This window comes from Bos javanicus, chromosome 3 (assembly GCF_032452875.1).
Source record: "Bos javanicus breed banteng chromosome 3, ARS-OSU_banteng_1.0, whole genome shotgun sequence".
NCBI lineage: Eukaryota > Metazoa > Chordata > Mammalia > Artiodactyla > Bovidae > Bos > Bos javanicus.
This window is the reverse complement of record NC_083870.1, coordinates 102,801,036-102,820,566: the sequence shown is the minus strand read 5'-3', so window position 1 is coordinate 102,820,566 and position 19,531 is coordinate 102,801,036. Positions and strand designations below refer to the sequence as shown.

The following is a 19,531-nucleotide window of genomic DNA, read 5'->3' as shown; positions in this document are numbered from 1 at the left end:
TGGCCAGATACTGGGGCGGGTTTGGGATACACTGAACCCAAGGTATCCAGTAGGCAACTGGCTCATTTATTTATGGCTCAATAAATGTATACTAGCCTTGGACTAAGAATGTTACTGATGAGATAGATGCTATTATTATTCCCACTGTATGAGGGGGGCACCGAGGCTTTGAGAGGTAAGACTCGCCTGTCACACGCTGAGTAGCTTGGCAGAACTGGAAATTAGTGCTGGCAGCTTCTGATGTATGGCAGCCTGTTTGAGTCTGGGGTTAAGGGATGAGATGGGGTGGCTGGATCTTCTGCCAGTGTCTCCACCTCCGCACCGTGGCCGTGTCCAGGTCCTGAGATCACGGATGAGCTCGTACGGGTTCTGCGTCGGCGCCTGGATGAGGCCACACTAGACGTCATCACGGTCATGCTCGTGCGGAACTGCAAGCTGACGCCAGCTGACGTGGAGGTCAGCTCCCTCCCAGGCTCCCTGCGTGACTCCACCGCAGCCGCCGGGACAGTCGCAGCCAGAACCTCTTTCTTCAGCTCTGACTCCCCTTCCTTCCCTCTCTGCAGTTCATCCAGCCCCCAGGGAGTCTGCCCTCAGAGGTGCTGCAGCTGGGCCTGCCACCCTGCTGCCGGCCCTGGCTTCCCGCCCTGGCCTGGTACCTGCGGCAGAACCTGCTCATCTTCCTGCACTCCCCCAAGTACACGGACAGCAACAGCCGGAACCACTTCCAGGTGAGGCTGCACCCCCCGTCCACACTTGCGTGCATGCTTGCTGAAGTAGCTGTTTTCTGCAGATCCCCACCCGGGTACCTTTGTGCGCCCGTGGACCTCTGTACACCCGGCCCGTAACACCTACCTGTGTCTCCCTTTGCTCTTGCGTGTGCCTGTTCCCCACTCTCCCCGTGGATACCTGTTCCCTGAAGCCTGTGTCCATCTGCCTGGTCTTAGTGCTCAGAGGCTCTTCTCTCCGCAGCATCCACTCCCGCCGCAGGGTGGCCTCCCCGACTTGGACATCTACTTGTACAACAAGCCTGGAGGACAGGGCACTGGGGGCAAAGGTACAGCGCAGCCCCTGGGCCCGTGGTGCCACGGGGTGTGGGAAAGCCTGTTCCTGTCCCGAAGCTGGATGGGGGGTGGGGAGGGCAGGGCCCAGAAGTCGCAGAGCTGAGCTTTCCTTTTGGATTTCTACCCAGGGGTCGCCTGCATCACTCTAGCTTTTGTGGATGAGGAGGGAGCCCCCATCTCGCTGGCATCATGGCCCACTTCTTCTCCAGGGCCCCCAGACCCACTGCAGGAGGAAGAGTTCGAGCAGCTGACTCAAGTCACTCGCTGCCCAGTCCTGCCGGGCAGTTCTTCAGGTGGGGCGGCTTGGTCAGAGGAGGGGGTGTTCATTTAATGCTGTGGAAACCAGGGACACACTCAAGTGGCCCCTGTTCTTCCAGCTCCAAGCGGGGCCCCACGGCTTCGACTGGATGTGTGGGAAAAGGGCAACATCAGCATTGTGCAGCTGGAGGAGAAGCTCCGAACAGCAGCTCGCCAGGCCCTGGCGGATGCCATCATGGAGCTCTGGCTGCTGCCAGCGCCGCTGTGTACAGAGGATACATCCGCAGGTACATGGAGTCCTGCTGTGGGGAGTCACAGGTTCGCCAGGGCCAGGGCTGAGGGGAGAACCCCAGAGATCCAGGTGAGATGGTGTTCCAGGTCAGGGTGCAAGGAGAGTCTGGGGAGATGTGGCGGAGGCTGCATCTAAGATACACATTCTCGGCTGTCCATCACCTTCTCCGCATCAGCACGGTGACACACCTGATGGAAGTGCCTGTGTGCGGCTGTCACTCGCTGAGATTGGGGGTCTGTCACCAGGAACTCCCTACACACACTCACAACCAGGAACTCCCTACACACACACAGGACCAGGAACTCCCTACATACACACACAACCAGGAACTCCCTACACACACACACGACCAGGAACTCCCTGCGCACACTCACGACCAGGAACTCCCTACACACACACACGACCAGGAACTCCCTACGCACACTCACGACCAGGAACTCCCTGCGCACACACACGACCAGGAACTCCCTACACACACACACGACCAGGAACTCCCTACACACACACACGACCAGGAACTCCCTACGCACACTCACGACCAGGAACTCCCTGCGCACACACACGACCAGGAACTCCCTACGCACACACACGACCAGGAACTCCCTACACACACTCACGACCAGGAACTCCCTACACACACACATGACCAGGAACTCCCTACACACACTCACGACCAGGAACTCCCTACACACACAGGACCAGGAACTCCCTACATACACACACAACCAGGAACTCCCTACACACACACACAACCAGGAACTCCCTGCACACACACACACACACACACACACACACACAGACGACCAGGAACTCCCTACACACACTCACCACCAGGAACTCCCTACACACACACACGACCAGGAACTCCATACACACACACACACACACAACCAGGAACTCCATACACACACACACACACACACTCACCACCAGGAACTCCCTACACACACACACAACCAGGAACTCCATACACACACAGACACACACACAACCAGGAACTCCATACACACACACACACACACACACACACACATAACCAGGAACTCCATACACACACACACACACACACACACACACACACACACACACACCCTGCCATTCAAAAACAGGTATAGTATGTAAATACATATCTGTCTCTTACCAGTCTTGGGGCTGGCTGGGTTGTCTGAAAGAGGGTTGACGGTCAGTGACAAGAGTCTGTAATGCCTGCTGCTCACAGGGAGTCTCAGGAGTGGGTCGCTGGACACCAAGAGCCCTGCAGGCCGAGCCAGCACCTTTCCCCCCAGCCCTGGCCCTGGCGAACCTGTGACTCCCCCCAGCAAAGCTGGCCGGCGTAGCTTCTGGGATATGCTGGTAATGGAATAAAGGGAGGTGGTGAGGTTGACCTCTGCCTTCTTGCCTGCCTCCTGTCTCCCCTCTCTACTCCCTGGAGGCCCTGCCTCAGAGCTGTGTCCCTTAGACAGGAGTATACAGAACATGGCACGTTCCCACTTATACACAGATAGCCTCAGCTTAAATGTTTTCATTTCCACTTTCCTTGTCAGATCCTCACAGCCTGCAAGATTTCAGCAGGCCTGTTACTAGCGAGGCCCCTGAGGATCTGGAAAGTTGAGTAGCCTGCTCAAGGCTGCTCGGTTAGCCTCCAGCTCTTCTGGGTTCTTGTAACTATTCTTGGGTGCCTCCATCCTCCACCACATTCCCCTTCCCAGTAGCCCCTCCTCATTCACTGCATTGCCCCCAGAGTAAAACAGAATGTGGGGACTTGGGTTCCCCCAAAACAACTGACGACATTGTCCTGGATCGGCCAGAAGACACTCGGGGCCGGAGGCGTCACAAAACGGAAAGCGTTCGGACTCCAGGTGGGACTGAGCGGGCAGCGGGCCCAGAGTCTGGGGCCCAGAGACAAAGGTATGTGTGTTGTCATGGAAAATGTGCTGTGAGGTCACAGGGGTTGTTGAGCGCGTGTGACCATACAGGTCTTGTGTGTGGGTGCGAGGCTCTTACTCCTGCTGTGTCTTCAGACGGAGGACCACACAGCTGGAAGAGGGCGAGGCGGGCACCCTGCAGCCTGTGTTTGCTCGTGTCGCTCAGCACTGGATGGAGTTCATGGTTCAGATTGGTGAGACCCTTCTCCCACCCCCGAGCCTGTGGCCCAGTCCCCAACCCCCAGCCCCAAGCCCCACCACAACCTCTGTGCCCGGGATCCAGGATGCGCCTCGGTGTCCAGGAGCTCCACTCACATGGTGTCCCGCTTCCTCCTCCCATCCGTCCTGTCTGAGTTCACCACTCTGGTCACCTCAATGGCTGGCGACACCAGTGTCCGCATCTTTGAGCAACATTTGTGAGTTTGGGATCTCACGGAAGCTGAGGTGGGAGAGGCGATGGCCAGGGAATGGGGCCATGGATGGTCTGCTTTCTGTCCGTCCCTCCCTCCCACTAGGACTCCTGAGCCAGAGCTCTTCAGTCCGTGTTCCCTTGGACAGCTGGGCCCACCGCCCCGCCCGGCAGCTGAACGGCACCTGCTGCTTCTGGGCAGGAACTTCTCACAGTGGAGGAGACCCACCCAGCAGGGTGAGGCCACAGCCTGCAGTAGGGGTGGGGGTGGGGCTCTCAGAATGACTGATCCTGTAGCCTCTGACCCTCTGGGGGTCAGTGAGGGATTGAGAGGGATCAGTCCCAAGACCTTCATTTTGTCCCTTGACCCCATAGCTGCCAAAGCCGTGCAGCGCTTTGAGCCGGGAGGTGACGGGAGCATGGGGCGAAATGCTCCCCGGCAGAGGTTCCTGCTGCTGGAGGTCGTGGACAAAAAGGTAGGCGTGGGGCCAGGGGCTGGGTGGTAGGAGGGGCTCTGTGATCCCACTGACGCTGAGCCCTGACTTCCAGCTCCAGCTACTGACCTACAACTGGGCTCCAGACCTGGGCGCAGCCTTGGGCCGTGCTCTGGTTCGCCTCGTGCAGTGGCAGAACGCACGCGCCCACCTCATCTTCTGCCTCCTCAGCCAGAAGCTGGGGCTCTTCCACCACTACGGCCAGTTGGACTTCCCAGTGCGGGATGAAAAGGTGCCTGCCGTCTGGGCCCCTCCTCTCCTGGGTGGTCAGCTAAAGGAAGCTGCCGTCCGGAAACAGGAGAGGGGACAGACTGAGAGCAGAGGTCGCAGGGAGGGCGAGTCAGAGAAGCAGCCACGGGGTAGGAGAGGAGGTCTGAGGGCAGAGGCCCTGGACCCATTGTGAGACTTCGTCTCTCTCAGGAGCCAAACCCATTCCTGCTGCCGACCGTAGAAGCAGAGACCCTCATCCGGAGTGCAAGTCCCCCGCTGAGCCGTGAGCAGGGCCGGCTGAGTGGGTCCTCGCGGGGCGGGGGCCCCCTTCCCCTGGACACATTCCCCTTCGATGAGGCCCTGCGGGATATCACGGCCGCCCGCCCCACCTCCTCCCTCGGCCCTGTGCCCAGACCGCCCGATCCCGTCACCTACCATGGACAACAGTTCCTGGAGATCAAGATGGCAGAGCGCAGAGGTGAGCGTGCTGGGCCGGGCGGCAGGCAGGGCCAGCTGTGGAGCCCGGCAGGAAGAGGGGTGGCTGCTCCTGGGGTCTGCCAGTAAAAGCCTCCAACCCCTAGAGCTGGAGCGCCAGATGAAGATGGAGAACCTGTTTGTCACGTGGCAGCAGCGCTCCGCCCCAGCCAGCATGCCCATCAGTGTGAGTGCCCCGCCCGCGTCCTCCGGACTGCCCCGTGACCCTTGCCCTGGCCCCTCGCCCAGCGCTCACTCTATTTCTCCAGGCTGGGGAGCTGGAGACCCTGAAACAGTCATCCCGCCTGGTGCATTACTGTGCGACGGCCCTGCTCTTTGACCCTGCAGCCTGGCTGCATGGGCCCCCAGAGACCTCGGGGCCCCTGGAGGGACAGGTGAGGCTCCAGACTCTGGATTTCTCCGGGAGGACCTCTGTTCCTTGACCCCTGATAGGGTGGTTGCCGGTGGGTAGAGTCTCTCTTAACCTCCACTCCCACAGCGGCGCCATCGCCCTGAGTCGGCCTCTGGAAGTCGAGAATCCCCTGCCAACTGCGACTCCTCGGACGGGCCTCCGCTGGGCGCCCGGGAGGAGCCTTGGTTGAAGGAGCTGAGCTTGGCCTTCCTGCAGCAGTACGTGCAGTATCTGCAGAGCATGGGCTTTGTGCTGGTGCCGCTGCGGCCCCCCTCGCCTGCCCGCAGGTGAGCCCCTCTTGTCTCCCTGTTCTCCTCTCCTCCATGGCAGGTGAGGGCCCACACTCCCTTCCCCTTGGGTCCTGTTTGGGTAATTAGGGCCATGTGCACATTCAGCTCACCAGGCCCACGCTATGACAGTTCATTTCACGTATCCAGATATGTGAGTTTGTTTTCTCCCTCCTGTTTTCAGTTTGATGCCTTTTCAAAGTAGTAAATGTAAGTCATGCTTTCTTACTCAAGATGCCCCCTAGGCCCAGAAAGCCATTTCCCACCTCCTTAGTGTTTCTGTAGCCAGCTCTCCATCTCCCCGGCCTCCCGTTCTCTCCCCGGCCTTAGGAGGAGGACAAGCCTGCGCCTCCAGGATGTTTCATTCAGTTGCCCCTCTCATTTCTCTGGGACAGACCCCAGGAGGAACTCTGCTCATTGCCCTCCACAGCCAGGTCCCAGCGGCAGGGATTTCTCTGGTGTTCACGTCCTTCCCATTCAGCTATGTTCTTCCCAAAAGTCAGAATGCCCTTTTAAAACCAAAGACACTAAGGTTAAATATATGTTTCTAGAGGAAAATTTTAAATCAGACCTTCCTCCCTCTCAAGTCTCTCCAATCAATAGGCCTGATCCCTATTTCCTTGAGAATTAAGTGGGACATTTCTTCTTGCCAAAGGCTTTGACCACTGCCCACCCCGCCACCCCCAGCAATAGTTCCAGGAGTTTGTAGTCCTGAGTATGATAAGTGGGTCTCATTGGCTCTTTCTATTTTGTCCTCATTCACAGTACTTCTCTTTTTCCCCTTTGTCTCTGAGTTGAGAAAGGAAGGACAATAGGCTTTAGATCACTGAAACTGACCTTCCCAGCTCAAAAGAGAACCCCTTTTCCCTCTCAGAGGAACTGTCCTTACCAGGGCATCAAGCATCCACTTGAGCTTTCCCCGTGAAGTCTCAAGATGGACATCACCCACTCCCCTCCCACCCTCCCCTGCTGCCTCCAACAAGCAGGTACTGCCATATCCCACCGGGGTCTCCCCTTAGTCATGGCAGCCTCGCCGGCCCCACACTCATCCTCTCGCTGGAAGAGAGGGACCTGTCTCCACCTCCCCTTAGAGCAGCACCTGCTGTGGAGAGAGCCCCGCACCACAGTCTAGCCCCGGACTCCAGTCTCAGCCTGCCCACTGACCTACCGTGGGACCCAAGCAGGTTACCTCTGAGCCTGTCTCCTTGCCTCCACAGTGACTCCATGTGAACTGGTTCTGGGTCTGATAGCAGGGACCCTTCACCCCACAAGCCTGCCTCACCCCCTTGTCCCTCTTCCTTTTCTGCAGCACCAGTCGGCTTCGGGCCATGGCTATCCTTGGAACAGAAGGACGGGGTTCCTTCTCCTGCCCGAAAACCAAGGCTGAAGGGAGCCCCAAGGTAAACACATTGTCATGTGCCTTCCCCAGCAGTGAAATCAGCGATGCCTCAGACACCAGCATCACTAAGCCTGAATTATTTGCCCAAGGCCTAAAGTCAGGGGCCCTGGATAATGACTGAGGTCATTGATCCCAGCCTGACACCACTAAAGTCATTGGCCCAGGGGCCTGCTTCCCCAAGAGCCCCCATACTTGCCCCTAACCCCAGTCTTTCTCCTTTTGCAGAGCACGGGCTCTCCAGTCACCACATACCACCTGCAGCGGGCACTGCCTGGGGGCATCATCCTCATGGAGCTGGCTTTTCAGGTAAACAGGAGGAGCACCATGTGAGGAGAGCCAGGCCCTCCTGTCTCTTGCCCTCCTGACCTCATCTTTGTCTTCTCTCCAGGGCTGTTATTTCTGTGTCAAACAGTTTGCCCTGGAATGTTCCCGAATCCCCATGGGGCAAGCTGTCAACTCTCAGGTAAGTGGTGGGGACAGAGGGCTGTGGGGTCTAAGTGTAACCCCAGCAATGATTTGCTACTGTGGGTAGCTGGGTCATTCCAGTGCCATGACTGGCCCATCTACCAGTCACATTGTGATAGTCCAGAGCTGTGTTCAGGCATGGCACTGGGGGCAGAAGGCAGTGCAGCACAGGGGCCAGTCTGGCCCTGGAGTCATTCTGGCACTGACCGTAGATGGGTGGACAGTGAGGACATTTGAGCTGAATGGTAATATGACACATGGGTGGGCCAGTGCCAGTCCTGGCTTAGAGGGGGGGCAGCCTGGCACTGTTCATATAGTCACTAACACTTAGAGTGTGGACTAGAGTCCCCACCCATACAGCATACCCCCACACTTGGTTTTATTTCTAGCCCTGTCTGATTGCCTGAAGGCAGGGCCTCTGTACCCCATGAGGGCTGAGCACTCAGGAGGGCTCAGAATGAATGAATGAGTCAGGACCGAGTGTGGTCAGGGACCTGAAGCCCTCCAGCCTTGAGCGAGTTTGGCCCCTTTGGGTTGTCAGGCTTGTCGTGCAAGGGCCTCTGCCTTCCCTGTACCTCAAGTTGAGTTTCTAAGAGATCAGGGTCTGACTGGGCACAGGCTGTCACTCTCCAGGACAGACGGCATAGACTCTTCCCAAATCTGGACAGCTTCAGATCCAGCTTGTAGGTGGTGGGCTCTGACTCGGGTATGGATGCCTCGTCTAGTCATCACAGGAGAGTGAGATCCAGGAAAGTTTGGTGACTTCGGTGCAGGAACCTACCTGGCCTAGGGCACAGCAGGGAGATTGGACGGGCAGGTACTCTTCCACACTTTACTGTAGTATTGGCAGGACGGACCCACTTCATTATTCTCTTGAGCTTCCTGAAGTCCTGACTTCCCTGACCCCTGATCTCTGTCCAGCTTGGTTCTCTCTGCCCCTGCATATCTAATCTGTATTCCTACTTAGATTTCTAAGATGCTTTATTATTGCTATTAGTTAGTAAGTGTTTAGTATACATTCTAAGCAAAGAGAATTTTATTCCTGCTGTACAGATGGGGAAACTGAGGTTCACAGAGGTTAAGTGGTGTGCCCCAGGGACACAGCTAGTTGGTGGCAGTACTGGGGCTGCAATCTGAGGCTCATCCTTGGCGACTGCAGTGTTTATCACGCTGCTTCAGATTTATGAGGGCCTTTCCTTTATTTCCATAGTGGATGGGGAAACGGAAGCAGAGAGGTTGTGACTTACCCAGGGTCCTGCAGCTACTCTGACTCCTAGGCAATTGCCTCATTTACAGTCACTGACTTCCTTTCCTACTAGTTTTTTGCCCAGTGCCACCAAGGGGCATGCTCATGTAGATTCTGCCATTCCAGCCTCACTTATCCAACTGTTAATACACTCTCAGTAATGCTGATTTCCTCCAAGAGAAGCCCAGCTCCGTGTCTCTGCCTTCCTTTCTTCCTGCATCAGTGGTTTGTTCATTCATTCATTCCTTCGCAGATCAACTAGAGAAGGCCTACCCTGGGCTGGGAGAAGGCAATGGCAACCCACTCCAGTGCTCTTGCCTGGAAAATCCCATGGACAGAGGAGCCTGGTAGGCTGCAGTCCATGGGGTCGAGAAGAGTCGGACACGACTGAGCACTTTCACTTTTCACTTTCATGCATTGGAGAAGGAAATGGCAACCCACTCCAGTGTTCTTACCTGGAGAATCCCAGGGACGGGGGAGCCTGGTGGGCTGCCGTCTCTGGGGTCGCACAGAGTCGGACACGACTGAAGTGACTCAGCAGCACCCTGGGCTAGCCTTGACAGGATGTCCCAGATGAAGCTTTACAAATGAGTGGGAGTTAGCCAGCTTTGGGGGTCAGTGGGAGCAGCATTCAGGCAAAGAGAATGGCTGGTACAAAAGTGTAGAGAAAATATGTGATATATACTTGGGGACAGCAAGTAATTTGATGAGAAGATAAAGCTGGAGAAATGGGAAGTGCCCAGAAAAACCTTTCTAATAGTAATTACACACCTGGCCTACCCAGCCCACCCTGTTTAAAACCACACCTGCTTTACCACCTGATTTTCCATAACAATCTACTAATCTGCTGTGTATTCATTTACTGTGATGTTTATTATCCTGTCCCCACTGCTAGACTGTAAGCTCCTTGAGGGCAAGGGTGTGTATCCCCAACACCTAGAACAGTACCAGGTAGGCAGGTGGTAGGCACTCAGCAAGTATTTATTACATGAGTAAATCTGTGCTGGATTTGAGTGGACTCTGGGATACAGAGTTCAGAGGTTCATCTCTCAAAATGGTCAGTTTCATGTCAACAGTTACAACACAGTTGAATGTCATGAGGAGGGCTTCTCACAGAAGCGTTTCTGGCAGAGGGACCCACAGGACAGGGTGAATTGTGAGCGGCGTTTTCCCAGGCAGGAGGAGGGAAGTGGGGGTGCACTGGGCCGCCTGCCGTCGTCCCCTGACCTGGCCCCCCGCACCTCCCCAGCTGTCCATGCTGTTCACGGAGGAGTGCGACCGGGTGCGGGACCTGATGCACGTGCACTCGTTCAGCTACGACTTCCACCTGCGCCTCGTGCACCAGCACGTGCTGGGCGCCCACCTGGCGCTACGGCACGGCTACCAGCTGACCACCTTCCTGCGACACTTCCTGGCCCACCACCCGGATGGGCCCCACTTTGGCCGCAATCACATTTACCAAGGTCAGTGCCCAAGGGCCAGCCAGGGAGCCCGGAAAAGAACAGGCCGCGAGCCGGGACCGAAGGGACCACTTCGGGGGCCAGACCTTGTCTCTTGTCCCCCCTCTCCTGTGTCGTCAGTCGCCTTGCGTCACCTGGACCCTGTCCTCACCTTTCTGTCTTAAGTAACTCCCAGTCTGTTTCATAAGCTTAGGTCCTATACCCCGTGTGCCCTGAGCCGCTTTGTCCCACCCCCATGTCCCACAGGAGCTCCCCAGAAAGAATCAGCCTGCTTGTCAGTCAGAGCCTCAGGGACTCTTGTCCTCCAGCCCACAGATCTTGAGTCTGTCTGGGGCTCAGTGTCTACTGTAACTCGCCTCTCAGGGACCCTGGAGCTGCCCACCCCGCTCATCGCTGCCCACCAGCTGTACAACTACGTGGCCGACCATGCCAGCTCCTACCACATGAAGCCGCTTCGGATGGCCCGGCCAGGAGGCCCGGAACACAATGAGTATGCCCTGGTGTCGGCATGGCATAGGTAAGGCGGGATGGGGACAGGTGGAGCTGGAGCCAGGGCCATCCTTGCAGTAGGGGGACCCGTGTTCTCTTAGGCTGAAAGGGTGGGCCTGGCTTCATCAGAACCTCAGGTTTGACGTCTCCCCCACCCCCACTGCTCAGCTCTGGCTCCTACCTCGACTCTGAGGGACTTCGTCACCAGGACGACTTTGACGTGTCTCTGCTTGTCTGTCACTGTGCTGCACCCTTTGAGGAGCAAGGAGAGGCCGAGCGGCACGTTCTTCGGTCAGCAGATCCCCTACCTTGAACGTGGCTCTTGCCCTGAAATGGCCGTCTCCCCTACTGTGACCATCACGCTCCTACCTCCTCCCCACCCTAGGCTACAGTTCTTCGTGGTGCTCACCAGCCAACGAGAGCTGTTCCCCAGACTCACTGTGGACATGCGCCGGCTCCGGAAGCCGCCCAGACTGACGCCAGAGCCGGAGGCTCCTGGGAGCTCAGCCAGTAGCCCTGGGGAGGCCTCTGGGGCCAATTTGGCCCCCGGACCAGCTCCCCTCTTCCCCCCACTGGCTGCAGAGGTGGGCGTGGCACGCACACGGCTGGCTCAGTTGGTCCGGCTGGCTGGAGGGCACTGCCGTCGGGACACCCTTTGGAAGCGCCTCTTCTTGCTGGAACCACCAGGACCTGATCGGCTGAGGCTAGGGGGGCGCCTGGCCCTGGCCGAGCTGGAGGAGCTCCTAGAAGCAGTCCATGCCAAATCCATTGGGGACATTGACCCGCAGCTGGTAAGGGGCTGGGGTGGGTGCTTGGAATGCCACCAGCAGCCAGGGTAAAGGTTGCGGGAGTCTCAGAGGTGGCTCTGGGACAGCAGATCCATGCCTGTGGACCTTTCCCCCAGGACTGCTTCCTGTCTATGACAGTCTCCTGGTACCAAAGCCTGATCAAGGTTCTCCTGAGCCGCTTTCCCCAGAGCTGTCGCCATTTCCAGAGCCCAGACTTGGGGACTCAGTACCTGGTAAGTTTCCTTGGCCTTCCTCTGAAAGAAATCCTCATTAGAGGGAGGACAGGGTCCCCCTCAAGGAGCCCCAGCCTGACTACATAGGCTCTGGAGGGAGGCTGAGAGGGAGTGATGACACAGGTAGATAGGAGGAAAATGCTTCAAGCACCAAGCCATAGCCTGTGACTCACTGAGAAGAACCTAGAGCTATGCTCTCAGGACCCTCAAAGGCACAAACCTTGGCTAGTGATCCCAGGGGCCAAGCTCTGGAACCTCATAAGTAGTTAGTTCATGTAGGTTCAAGTCCCAGAAAGGACTTCTTGGGCTTTCAGGACTCTTTACCAAAGTGTGGTCCTCACACCAGCAGCATCAGCCCCACTTGGGAGCTGGCTGAGTGCAGGTCCAAGGCCCCACCCCCAACCTGCTGGCCCAGCAGCTGTTTTTCCACCATCTCCAGAGAAGGCAATGGCACCCCACTGCAGTACTCTTGCTTGGAAAATCCCGTGGATGGAGGAGCCTGGTGGGCTGCAGTCCATGGGGTCGAGAAGAGTCGGACACGACTGAGCGACTTCACTTTCACTTTCATGCATTGGAGAAGGAAATGGCAACCCACTCCAGTGTTCTTGCCTGCAGAATCCCAGGGACAGGGGAGCCTGGTGGGCTGCCGTCTATGGGGTCGCACAGAGTTGGACACGACTGAAGCGACTTAGCAGCAGCAGCCAAAGTGATTGATGTGCACATTAGAGATTGACAGGTTGCTGGGAAGGGCAGTGAAGAGAAGAGAGTTATGGCAGTGGGCACTGGGGACTGCAAGGCTCAAGAATGGCCCAGTTGAGAGCAGCACTTTAGGAGGGGTAAGGTTCAAAAGATTTCTGAAAAAATAGTACTTGGCCCATGATGAGGGGTCCTGCCACATGGTGCTTGTGGGGAAGACTTAGTTTCAAGGTGTGACAAAGCATCACCCAGAAGCTGAGGTTAGTTAGGGTAAGGCTGCGGGAGTGCGGGCGAGTGAGAGCAGATGGGGGTGCTTCTGTGGGTGGCAAGAATGCTGGAGCAGGAACGGGTTTGGGGGAAGGGCAATGAGTTGAGTCTGAGGCCCAAGAGGACCTTGCAGGACCACAGTCTGGAAGGTCTGTGGACATCGGGGATTGGAGCTCAGGAGAGGGGTGTAGGCAGCACTTATATGAACAGGAGGTCACTGAAGCCCCGGGCATAGAAGAAACTGCTTGGGGAGAGATTACAAAGCTGAGCTACAGGGACAGACATCCGGGAGGCCAGAGACACAAAACCCAGGAGGCAAGGAGGACTCTCGTCGAGGGGAGAGAGCCTCCCTTTGTTGATGGGCTTCAGGTGTTGATGCCAGCTTGTGTAGGGCCTTCCAGTCAAGGACCACTCCCCTCATCCTGACGTCCTGCACAGGCTGACTGGGAGCCAGTAAGGATGAGAAGCAAGGCTGCAGCGCAAGGGGGGTCAGGTGGTGATGAAAGCCGGCCTTCCTCATGCTGGCCCCACCTCCAGGACGCGCTCGTGGAGGGTCTGTCTGCCGCACTGTCCATCTCGTTCTGTCTGTGTCTTTAGGTCGTGCTGAATCAGAAGTTCACGGACTGTTTTGTGCTAGTGTTTCTGGACTCCCACTTGGGAAAGACGGTGAGAACGGGTGGGGGGCTGTTGAGGGGCTTTGTGTCAGCCCTAGTGGGAGGCTATACCCCAAATGCTCCACCCCAGAGCCTGCTGAGGTTGGGGAGCCCAGCTTCCTGGGCCCAGCCTGCCCGCCTCTCACCACTGCACCCACTCCCTGTTCTTAGTCTCTGACAGTGGTTTTCCGAGAGCCCTTCCCTGTGCAGCCCCAGGACAGCGAGAGCCCCCCCGCCCAGCTGGTCTCCACCTACCACCACCTGGAGTCCGTCATCAACACAGCCTGCTTCACCCTCTGGACCCGCCTCCTCTGAGGGACGGGCCACTGAATGTCCTCGAATCATGGGTCTAGAAGGTTGCCCTCTTGAAATCTTGGCCAGCCCTTCCAGGTCCCTGGGCAAGACTGGACACTGAGGGACGCCAGAGGTCGTGTGAATGTGTCTTGGGGGCCTGTAGCAGGAGCTGTGCTCCCTAAACACTTGCTGCCACTGACCAGCACAGGGCTCCAGAGGGTCCACTCACCTCCTGAGGTGCCCATGTCCTCTCAGGTCCCCGGGCCCTTCCAGAAGGAGATTCCTTTCTGCTCACCTGGCTGAGTCTGGGAATTCTTCATATCAGGTGGCAGGTAGACCCCTTAGAGCTGCTCTGCCTGAATCCTGTCCGACACCCACCTCCCCCACCCCCATCTCGAGTCCTCTGATCATCAGTTCCCACTGGGACATCATTGCCAAACCATTGCCATTGAGATAAGACACCTCCGTTCGAATCCCAGCTCTGCCTCTGAAGCAGCTGTGACCGTGGGCAAGTCCCTTGGCCGTCGTACCCTTGGTTTCTCATCTGTACACAAGGCGCACGGACACAGCAACACCGGCACAGACTGGAGGACTTGAACAGGAGCTGTACGGCCCTTCTCTGCAGGAGGAAGCGACCCAAAGAAACTGAAGAGTTAGACACTGTGTGTCCTCCCCTCCCCTCCAATAACACACACACGTGGAAACGTTCAGCAGGTTGTCTTTAATTAGAGGAGACTCAGTCGTGCTGCTCACCGTCCCAGAGGCGTGTGGCTGGAGCACAGGACCTCACTGGCCAGCCTGTGGGCGGCCCCTCATCTCCCAGTATGAACGCAGCCAACTCAGGCCCTCTGCTGTGTCTCCTGAGGGGAGCAGGGTGCGCAGCATCTCAGCCCATGAGGAGGAAGACAGCCCCTGTCCAACACTGTCCCTCCAGAGGCCTTCCCTGGGGCCAGGCTCAGCCCACCCTCACCTCGAGGCTGGTACTCGCAGCCCACGAAGCCTGTGTAGCCTTCATCTTCCAGCAGTTGGAACAGATAGGAGAAGTTGAGCTCTCCAGGGCTATCGGGTTCCCCCCGACCCGGGACCTGTGCCACCTGCACGTGCCCTGGGGGTAGATTTGGGGTAGAGAGAGTGGAAGGACAGAGGAAGCCTCATCGCAGACCAGGAAGAAGCCAAGAAAGGGGCCCTCACCAACAATGGGCAGGAACTCTCGCACGTTCCCTGTCAGGTTCCCGTCCATGATCTGCCAGTGGAATAAGTCCTGGGGCAGAGATTCCCACAGTCAGACCCTGCAGCCCACACCACTGTCCCCAGCTTTGGAGAACACGGCCCTCTGAGAAGCACGCCCTCTCCCCCACTTACCATCTGTAGCTGGAGGTTGGGTCTTCCCACCTTCTGTAAGATGGCAGCCGCTGGGAGAGAAACCAGGGAGGGGGGTCATGAGACTCAAGGAGGGCTGGAGAATCAATGGACAGGAGGCGGCAGGGGGCCGGGGGCCTACCCTGCTGGGGCGTGTCCAGGAAGTACCGGGGGTCCGTGATGCGGGTGTTTATGGGCTCCAGCAGTCCCACGAGGTTCTCCTAGCACCAGGCCAGATCCATGGGTAGAGCTCTCCCCAAGTTCGACCCCCTCAGTTAGTCACTGCTCAAGCCGATCTCCAGCCCTTCTGGCCTGGGCCAGGGCCCAGCCTTGCACCTCACTGCTCTCCCTACTGTGTTTCCCCTCCACATACGTACATGCATGGAGTATGTGTGTCTGTGTGTTTTCACTGTCTCGTGTGCGTGCTCAGCCATGTCCAACTCTGTGACCCCAGGCTCCTCTGTCCATGGGATTTCCCAGGCAAGAATACTGGAGTGGGTTGCCATTTCCTCCTCCAGAGGACGTTCCTGACCCAGGGATCAAACCCACATCTCCTGCATTGGTAGGCAGATTCTTTACCACTGTGCCATCTGAGAAGTCCCTTTCACTGTCTCACCTGAGCCAAAACCTCAGCTGCATGCCTGAGGTTCTCCAGGAAAACTATCTCCATTTCACTCCTGACTGCGGCTCTGTCAGCCCCCTTGGGCACTCGGCCAGCCATCAGGTGAATCCTGTGGGGAAAATGGGACTGGAGGGGGCTGTGGAGTCCATCCTCCTGGAAGAAGCCTTCACTCCCACGCTCCCTGGGGACTTCTCTTCCAGCTGCCCTCAACTGCACCAGCCTCCCGTCTCCCCAGGTCTCCAGCTGGGACCTGGCTGTGGTGCTCAGGCCTCCCGGTGCCCTCAGATACTTGTGTCAACCTAAGACCAAGACCTTTCCCAGATTCCTTCTGAAGGCCCACCATCCTCCTGCTTCAGAGACCACAGGCCTTCATGCAGCCTGTCCTGTACATCCAGATTCTCCTTTTCCATGGCCCTTCTCCTCAAGCCTCACCTTTAAAAAATTACTTTGACCCTTACGCTCAGTTATTCCATGCTGCTTGTCTCTCCTCCTTGCATCTGTTTCTTAGCTGCTCCCCATCTGTTTTCTGCACACACACTCCTCCCTCTGCCCCATAACTGCTTGTTGCCAGTTCCTTCTCAGCCTGGTTGCCCTGTGCAGGATTTGACATTCACCTTATCAGCCCCACTCTGAGTCCCGCACCTTCTCCCTTCACCGCCTCATCTTTCTCAGTCACCTCCAAAGCAGATAGGCTTCACCTCCAGCCTCATAATCTCTGCAGAATACACCAAGCCCCCAGGGGCGTGTGGCTACTGCATCCCTGCCTGGAATGCTCCTTTGGTCAAGAAAGCACCCACCACGGAGACCCAGCTCAACATCACTACCTGTTAAGAAGCTTTCTCTGACCCCAGACCGAGTTAGTACCTGCTCTGCTCCCAAGGTCTCCTTGAACTGACCAGTCCTCTTAATGGATCACTGCTTTGTTGACTATGTTATGTCCTAGGTCATACTGAGTTCCCAGCATGAGGTGAGCAAGAAAGAGTTGCAAACTGAGAGTGACATACACACAGATGAAATGCAAAAGGCAATTTACAAGGGCCCAGGCCTGAAGAGGCAGAGAGTACCCCTGAGCCTCTTCTCTCGCGGATTATGGGGGCGGGGGAATGGAGAGGGGAGGTTACCTGGAACAGTCCAGAGCCTTAGCGTACAGCACCGCCTGCTCCAGCCCTTCTCGGAAGGCCGCCTGCCTCCCGGGAACAGCCCCGAGCCCATTCTCCCCCTTCTCTCTGTCTCCTGCGGAAAGAATGGGCTTCAGCTCCTTGCTCCTTCCCCCCTGCCCCACCCTGTCCCGGCCCGGGCCCTCCCGGCACACCCGGGGGCGTGTTGATTAGCACGACTCGTAGCCCGGCTTCCCGCGCCGCGCGCGCCAGCGCCTCTGGCGGCTCCGCATACGGCCAGCCGATCTCGGCCGCTTCGAAGCCTGAACTACCCGCGGCCCGGAGCCGCGCGGGAAAGCCCGACAGCTCCGGGAACAGCCACGACAGGTTGGCCGAGAAGCGAAGCGGAGCCATGGCTTCTCGAGAGCGCGCGCGGGGCGGAGTCTCCGCAGCTAGAAGGCTGCAATGGCGGGCAGGGTTGAGCGGGGGACTTCACGGCCCAAGCTGCGTGCAGGGCCGGGTTAAAGACTGGAGGGCCGCACTTGCCGGGAGCGGCGGGGCGGGGCGTGGAGGACCCGGAAGTGGTGGAGGAACCCGGCCCGGCCGCGCGGGGGCGCGCTGGCGCCGCGAGTTGGGTGCCGGCCCTCTCCGGCTGGGAGACCCGTGGGTGGTAAGGGCCGAGGACCTGCCAGGAAAGTGCACTTTTCCGGACGCGAGAGGAAGGCATGGGGAGGGGGCGCGGGCCCAGTTAGGGTGAAGGAACGTGGATGCTAACAAATGCTTGGTGTTTACCTTCATCATAACCAGAGTATCTTGTTCATTAAAGAACTTTTGAAAGCCATGTGCCGCACCACGCAGCCGTTAACTTTCCTGTACAGGGCAAAAACTCAACATGCGCAGTCTTGTCTTAGAAAACCCTGATCACAGTGTATATGAGGTCTTATAGCATATTATTTCGTTTTCCCCGAGAAAACCTTGAATTAGCTGCTCGTTCCACACCTGAACAGCCTAGAACTGATCATGTTACAGGGGTTTCAAAGTGTGTGTGTGTGTGTGTGTGTGTGTGTGCGCGCGCGCATGTGCTATGAAAGCTCTTTAATGCACCTTTTGGTTCCATCTCTGAATCGTTTTCTCAGGTTCCTCTTGTAGGTACAAAGTTCAAAGTCCCTTGTAAGGAAAACTGCCCCTACCCCCTGGACTCCGCACCGAGCGGCTGTGGGCGGGCTGTCCCCTCTCAGCCCCAGCTGATTGGGCCACGGAAAGACATCTGATCCAAGCGCAGCCGATCGGCCCCGAGACCCTTGTCCAGTTTGTAAAGCTAATCTGGCCAATTAGATTCCCTCTTGGAGAGTTCAAACAAGGAAATCCTGAGAGCCAAGTAAGCGGTGGGTTTGGCAGATGGGTTTGGCTGTAGAAACTAAATAAACTGGAGTCAGGTGGTGAAGAAAATTAGAACAGAGAAGGAGAATAACCGAACACTACGAGTAGGCGTAGCACATTGAGATACCGCTGCTGTAGAGTTCCCAGGACTGACCAAACCCACGGCAGCTCCCAGGTCTACGCTTCCCCAGGCCAGGATATTTAGACTTTCCCTGGTTTCTGTGTCTGTAGTCTCCTGGTGTTTGTTCAGATCATCCGAATAAATTTATTTCAGCCCCACTAACCCAATTGAATAGGCAGATTCCAGGTTGGGATTACATGGTGAAAAAGTAGGGCCATGCTTAAGTTTTTTATGACTGTGCTAATGTGCTGCAGGCGCTAAGTTGCTTCTGTCGTGTCCAACTCTGTGCGACCCTATGGACTGCAGCCTGCCAGGCTCCTCTGTCCATGTCCATGGGATTATCCAGGGGAGAAACCTGGAGTGGGTTACCGTTCCCTCCTCCAGGGAATCTTCCCGACCCAGGGATCGAACCCGTCCCAAGTCTATCTGCATTGGCAGGCCGGATTTTTACCACTAGCACCACCTGGGAATGGCTTCTCAAAAATGTGATTTTATGCTCAGATGACACATGCATAGAAGTCATCTTGATCTGCTTCCTGTGCTAACTTTGACAAAAGGCAGCTTGAAGTGCAACATCAGGAGAACCCAGTGTCCACTGTCTTCTGCCACTGCTCACTTGCAACTCAAGTCAGGCTCACCCAGCCACCCCGGGTCCAGGCTGAGAGTTAAAATTAATCCAAGTTCCTGTCAGGTACTATTTCTTCAGCACTGCCTCCACGAACAGACGGATGTCAGCTCACCTGAAATCAAATCACTTTATTTCTTGCCCCTCTGCATTATGCTTGGAACTCTGACTCCTCCAGGAACATGTTTCTTGGAAGAAAGTGAAAATGAAAGTCACTCAGTCGTGTTCGACTCCTTGCGACCCCATTCACTATACAGTCCGTGGAATTCTCCAGGCCAGAATACTGGAGTGGGTAGCCTTTCCCTTCTCCAGGGGCTCTTCCCAACCCAGGGATCAAACCCAGGTCTGCAGGCGGATTCTTTACCAGCTGAGCTATCAGGGAAGCCTTTCATGTTTCTTGGGCACTGTCCAATCAGGATATGGCCTCACTAAGTTTAACATTTTAATCAATCTCAAGTTCAGCATGTTTATGATCCACTGTTGACAATGTGGAGTAACATCTAAGGTAAGTAATT

The 19,531-nt window shown here is 56.8% G+C and overlaps 2 protein-coding genes across 5 annotated transcripts in view; one reads left to right on the top strand and one right to left on the bottom strand.

The window, feature by feature from the left end:
* The window catches only part of SZT2 (SZT2 subunit of KICSTOR complex), a 51,914-nt gene extending 37,392 nt beyond the window's left edge, over window positions 1-14,522 (top strand). For both annotated transcript variants that reach the window (XM_061412232.1, XM_061412233.1), the window contains 26 exons: window positions 338-456; window positions 564-728; window positions 970-1,054; window positions 1,190-1,354; window positions 1,439-1,606; window positions 2,831-2,964; window positions 3,353-3,519; window positions 3,633-3,730; window positions 3,820-3,952; window positions 4,052-4,182; window positions 4,321-4,421; window positions 4,495-4,671; window positions 4,860-5,127; window positions 5,231-5,310; window positions 5,393-5,518; window positions 5,623-5,822; window positions 7,132-7,222; window positions 7,447-7,527; window positions 7,610-7,684; window positions 10,182-10,395; window positions 10,756-10,909; window positions 11,050-11,172; window positions 11,267-11,672; window positions 11,786-11,902; window positions 13,463-13,531; window positions 13,690-14,522. In XM_061412232.1, coding sequence (XP_061268216.1) covers window positions 338-456; window positions 564-728; window positions 970-1,054; window positions 1,190-1,354; window positions 1,439-1,606; window positions 2,831-2,964; window positions 3,353-3,519; window positions 3,633-3,730; window positions 3,820-3,952; window positions 4,052-4,182; window positions 4,321-4,421; window positions 4,495-4,671; window positions 4,860-5,127; window positions 5,231-5,310; window positions 5,393-5,518; window positions 5,623-5,822; window positions 7,132-7,222; window positions 7,447-7,527; window positions 7,610-7,684; window positions 10,182-10,395; window positions 10,756-10,909; window positions 11,050-11,172; window positions 11,267-11,672; window positions 11,786-11,902; window positions 13,463-13,531; window positions 13,690-13,833 — 3,791 coding nt within the window. In that variant the 3' untranslated portion in view covers window positions 13,834-14,522. The remainder of the gene's footprint in view (window positions 1-337; window positions 457-563; window positions 729-969; window positions 1,055-1,189; window positions 1,355-1,438; window positions 1,607-2,830; window positions 2,965-3,352; window positions 3,520-3,632; window positions 3,731-3,819; window positions 3,953-4,051; window positions 4,183-4,320; window positions 4,422-4,494; window positions 4,672-4,859; window positions 5,128-5,230; window positions 5,311-5,392; window positions 5,519-5,622; window positions 5,823-7,131; window positions 7,223-7,446; window positions 7,528-7,609; window positions 7,685-10,181; window positions 10,396-10,755; window positions 10,910-11,049; window positions 11,173-11,266; window positions 11,673-11,785; window positions 11,903-13,462; window positions 13,532-13,689) is intronic.
* On the bottom strand, window positions 14,515-17,492 carry HYI (hydroxypyruvate isomerase (putative)). Of its 3 annotated transcripts, none has more exons than XM_061412242.1 (8): window positions 17,106-17,487; window positions 16,915-17,026; window positions 15,788-15,902; window positions 15,314-15,392; window positions 15,175-15,224; window positions 15,004-15,073; window positions 14,783-14,827; window positions 14,515-14,672 (listed from the first exon to the last, which is right to left on the bottom strand). In XM_061412242.1, exons 1-8 carry the CDS (start codon window positions 17,302-17,304, stop codon window positions 14,599-14,601), a joined length of 744 nt encoding a protein of 247 aa, XP_061268226.1. In that variant the 5' UTR covers window positions 17,305-17,487; the 3' UTR covers window positions 14,515-14,598. The 3 variants fall into 3 exon arrangements, with proteins under 3 accessions (XP_061268226.1, XP_061268225.1, XP_061268224.1); XM_061412241.1 differs by having other exon boundaries at window positions 14,783-14,917; window positions 17,106-17,486; XM_061412240.1 differs by having other exon boundaries at window positions 14,783-15,073; window positions 17,106-17,492.
* Window positions 17,493-19,531: the final 2,039 nt, after the last annotated feature.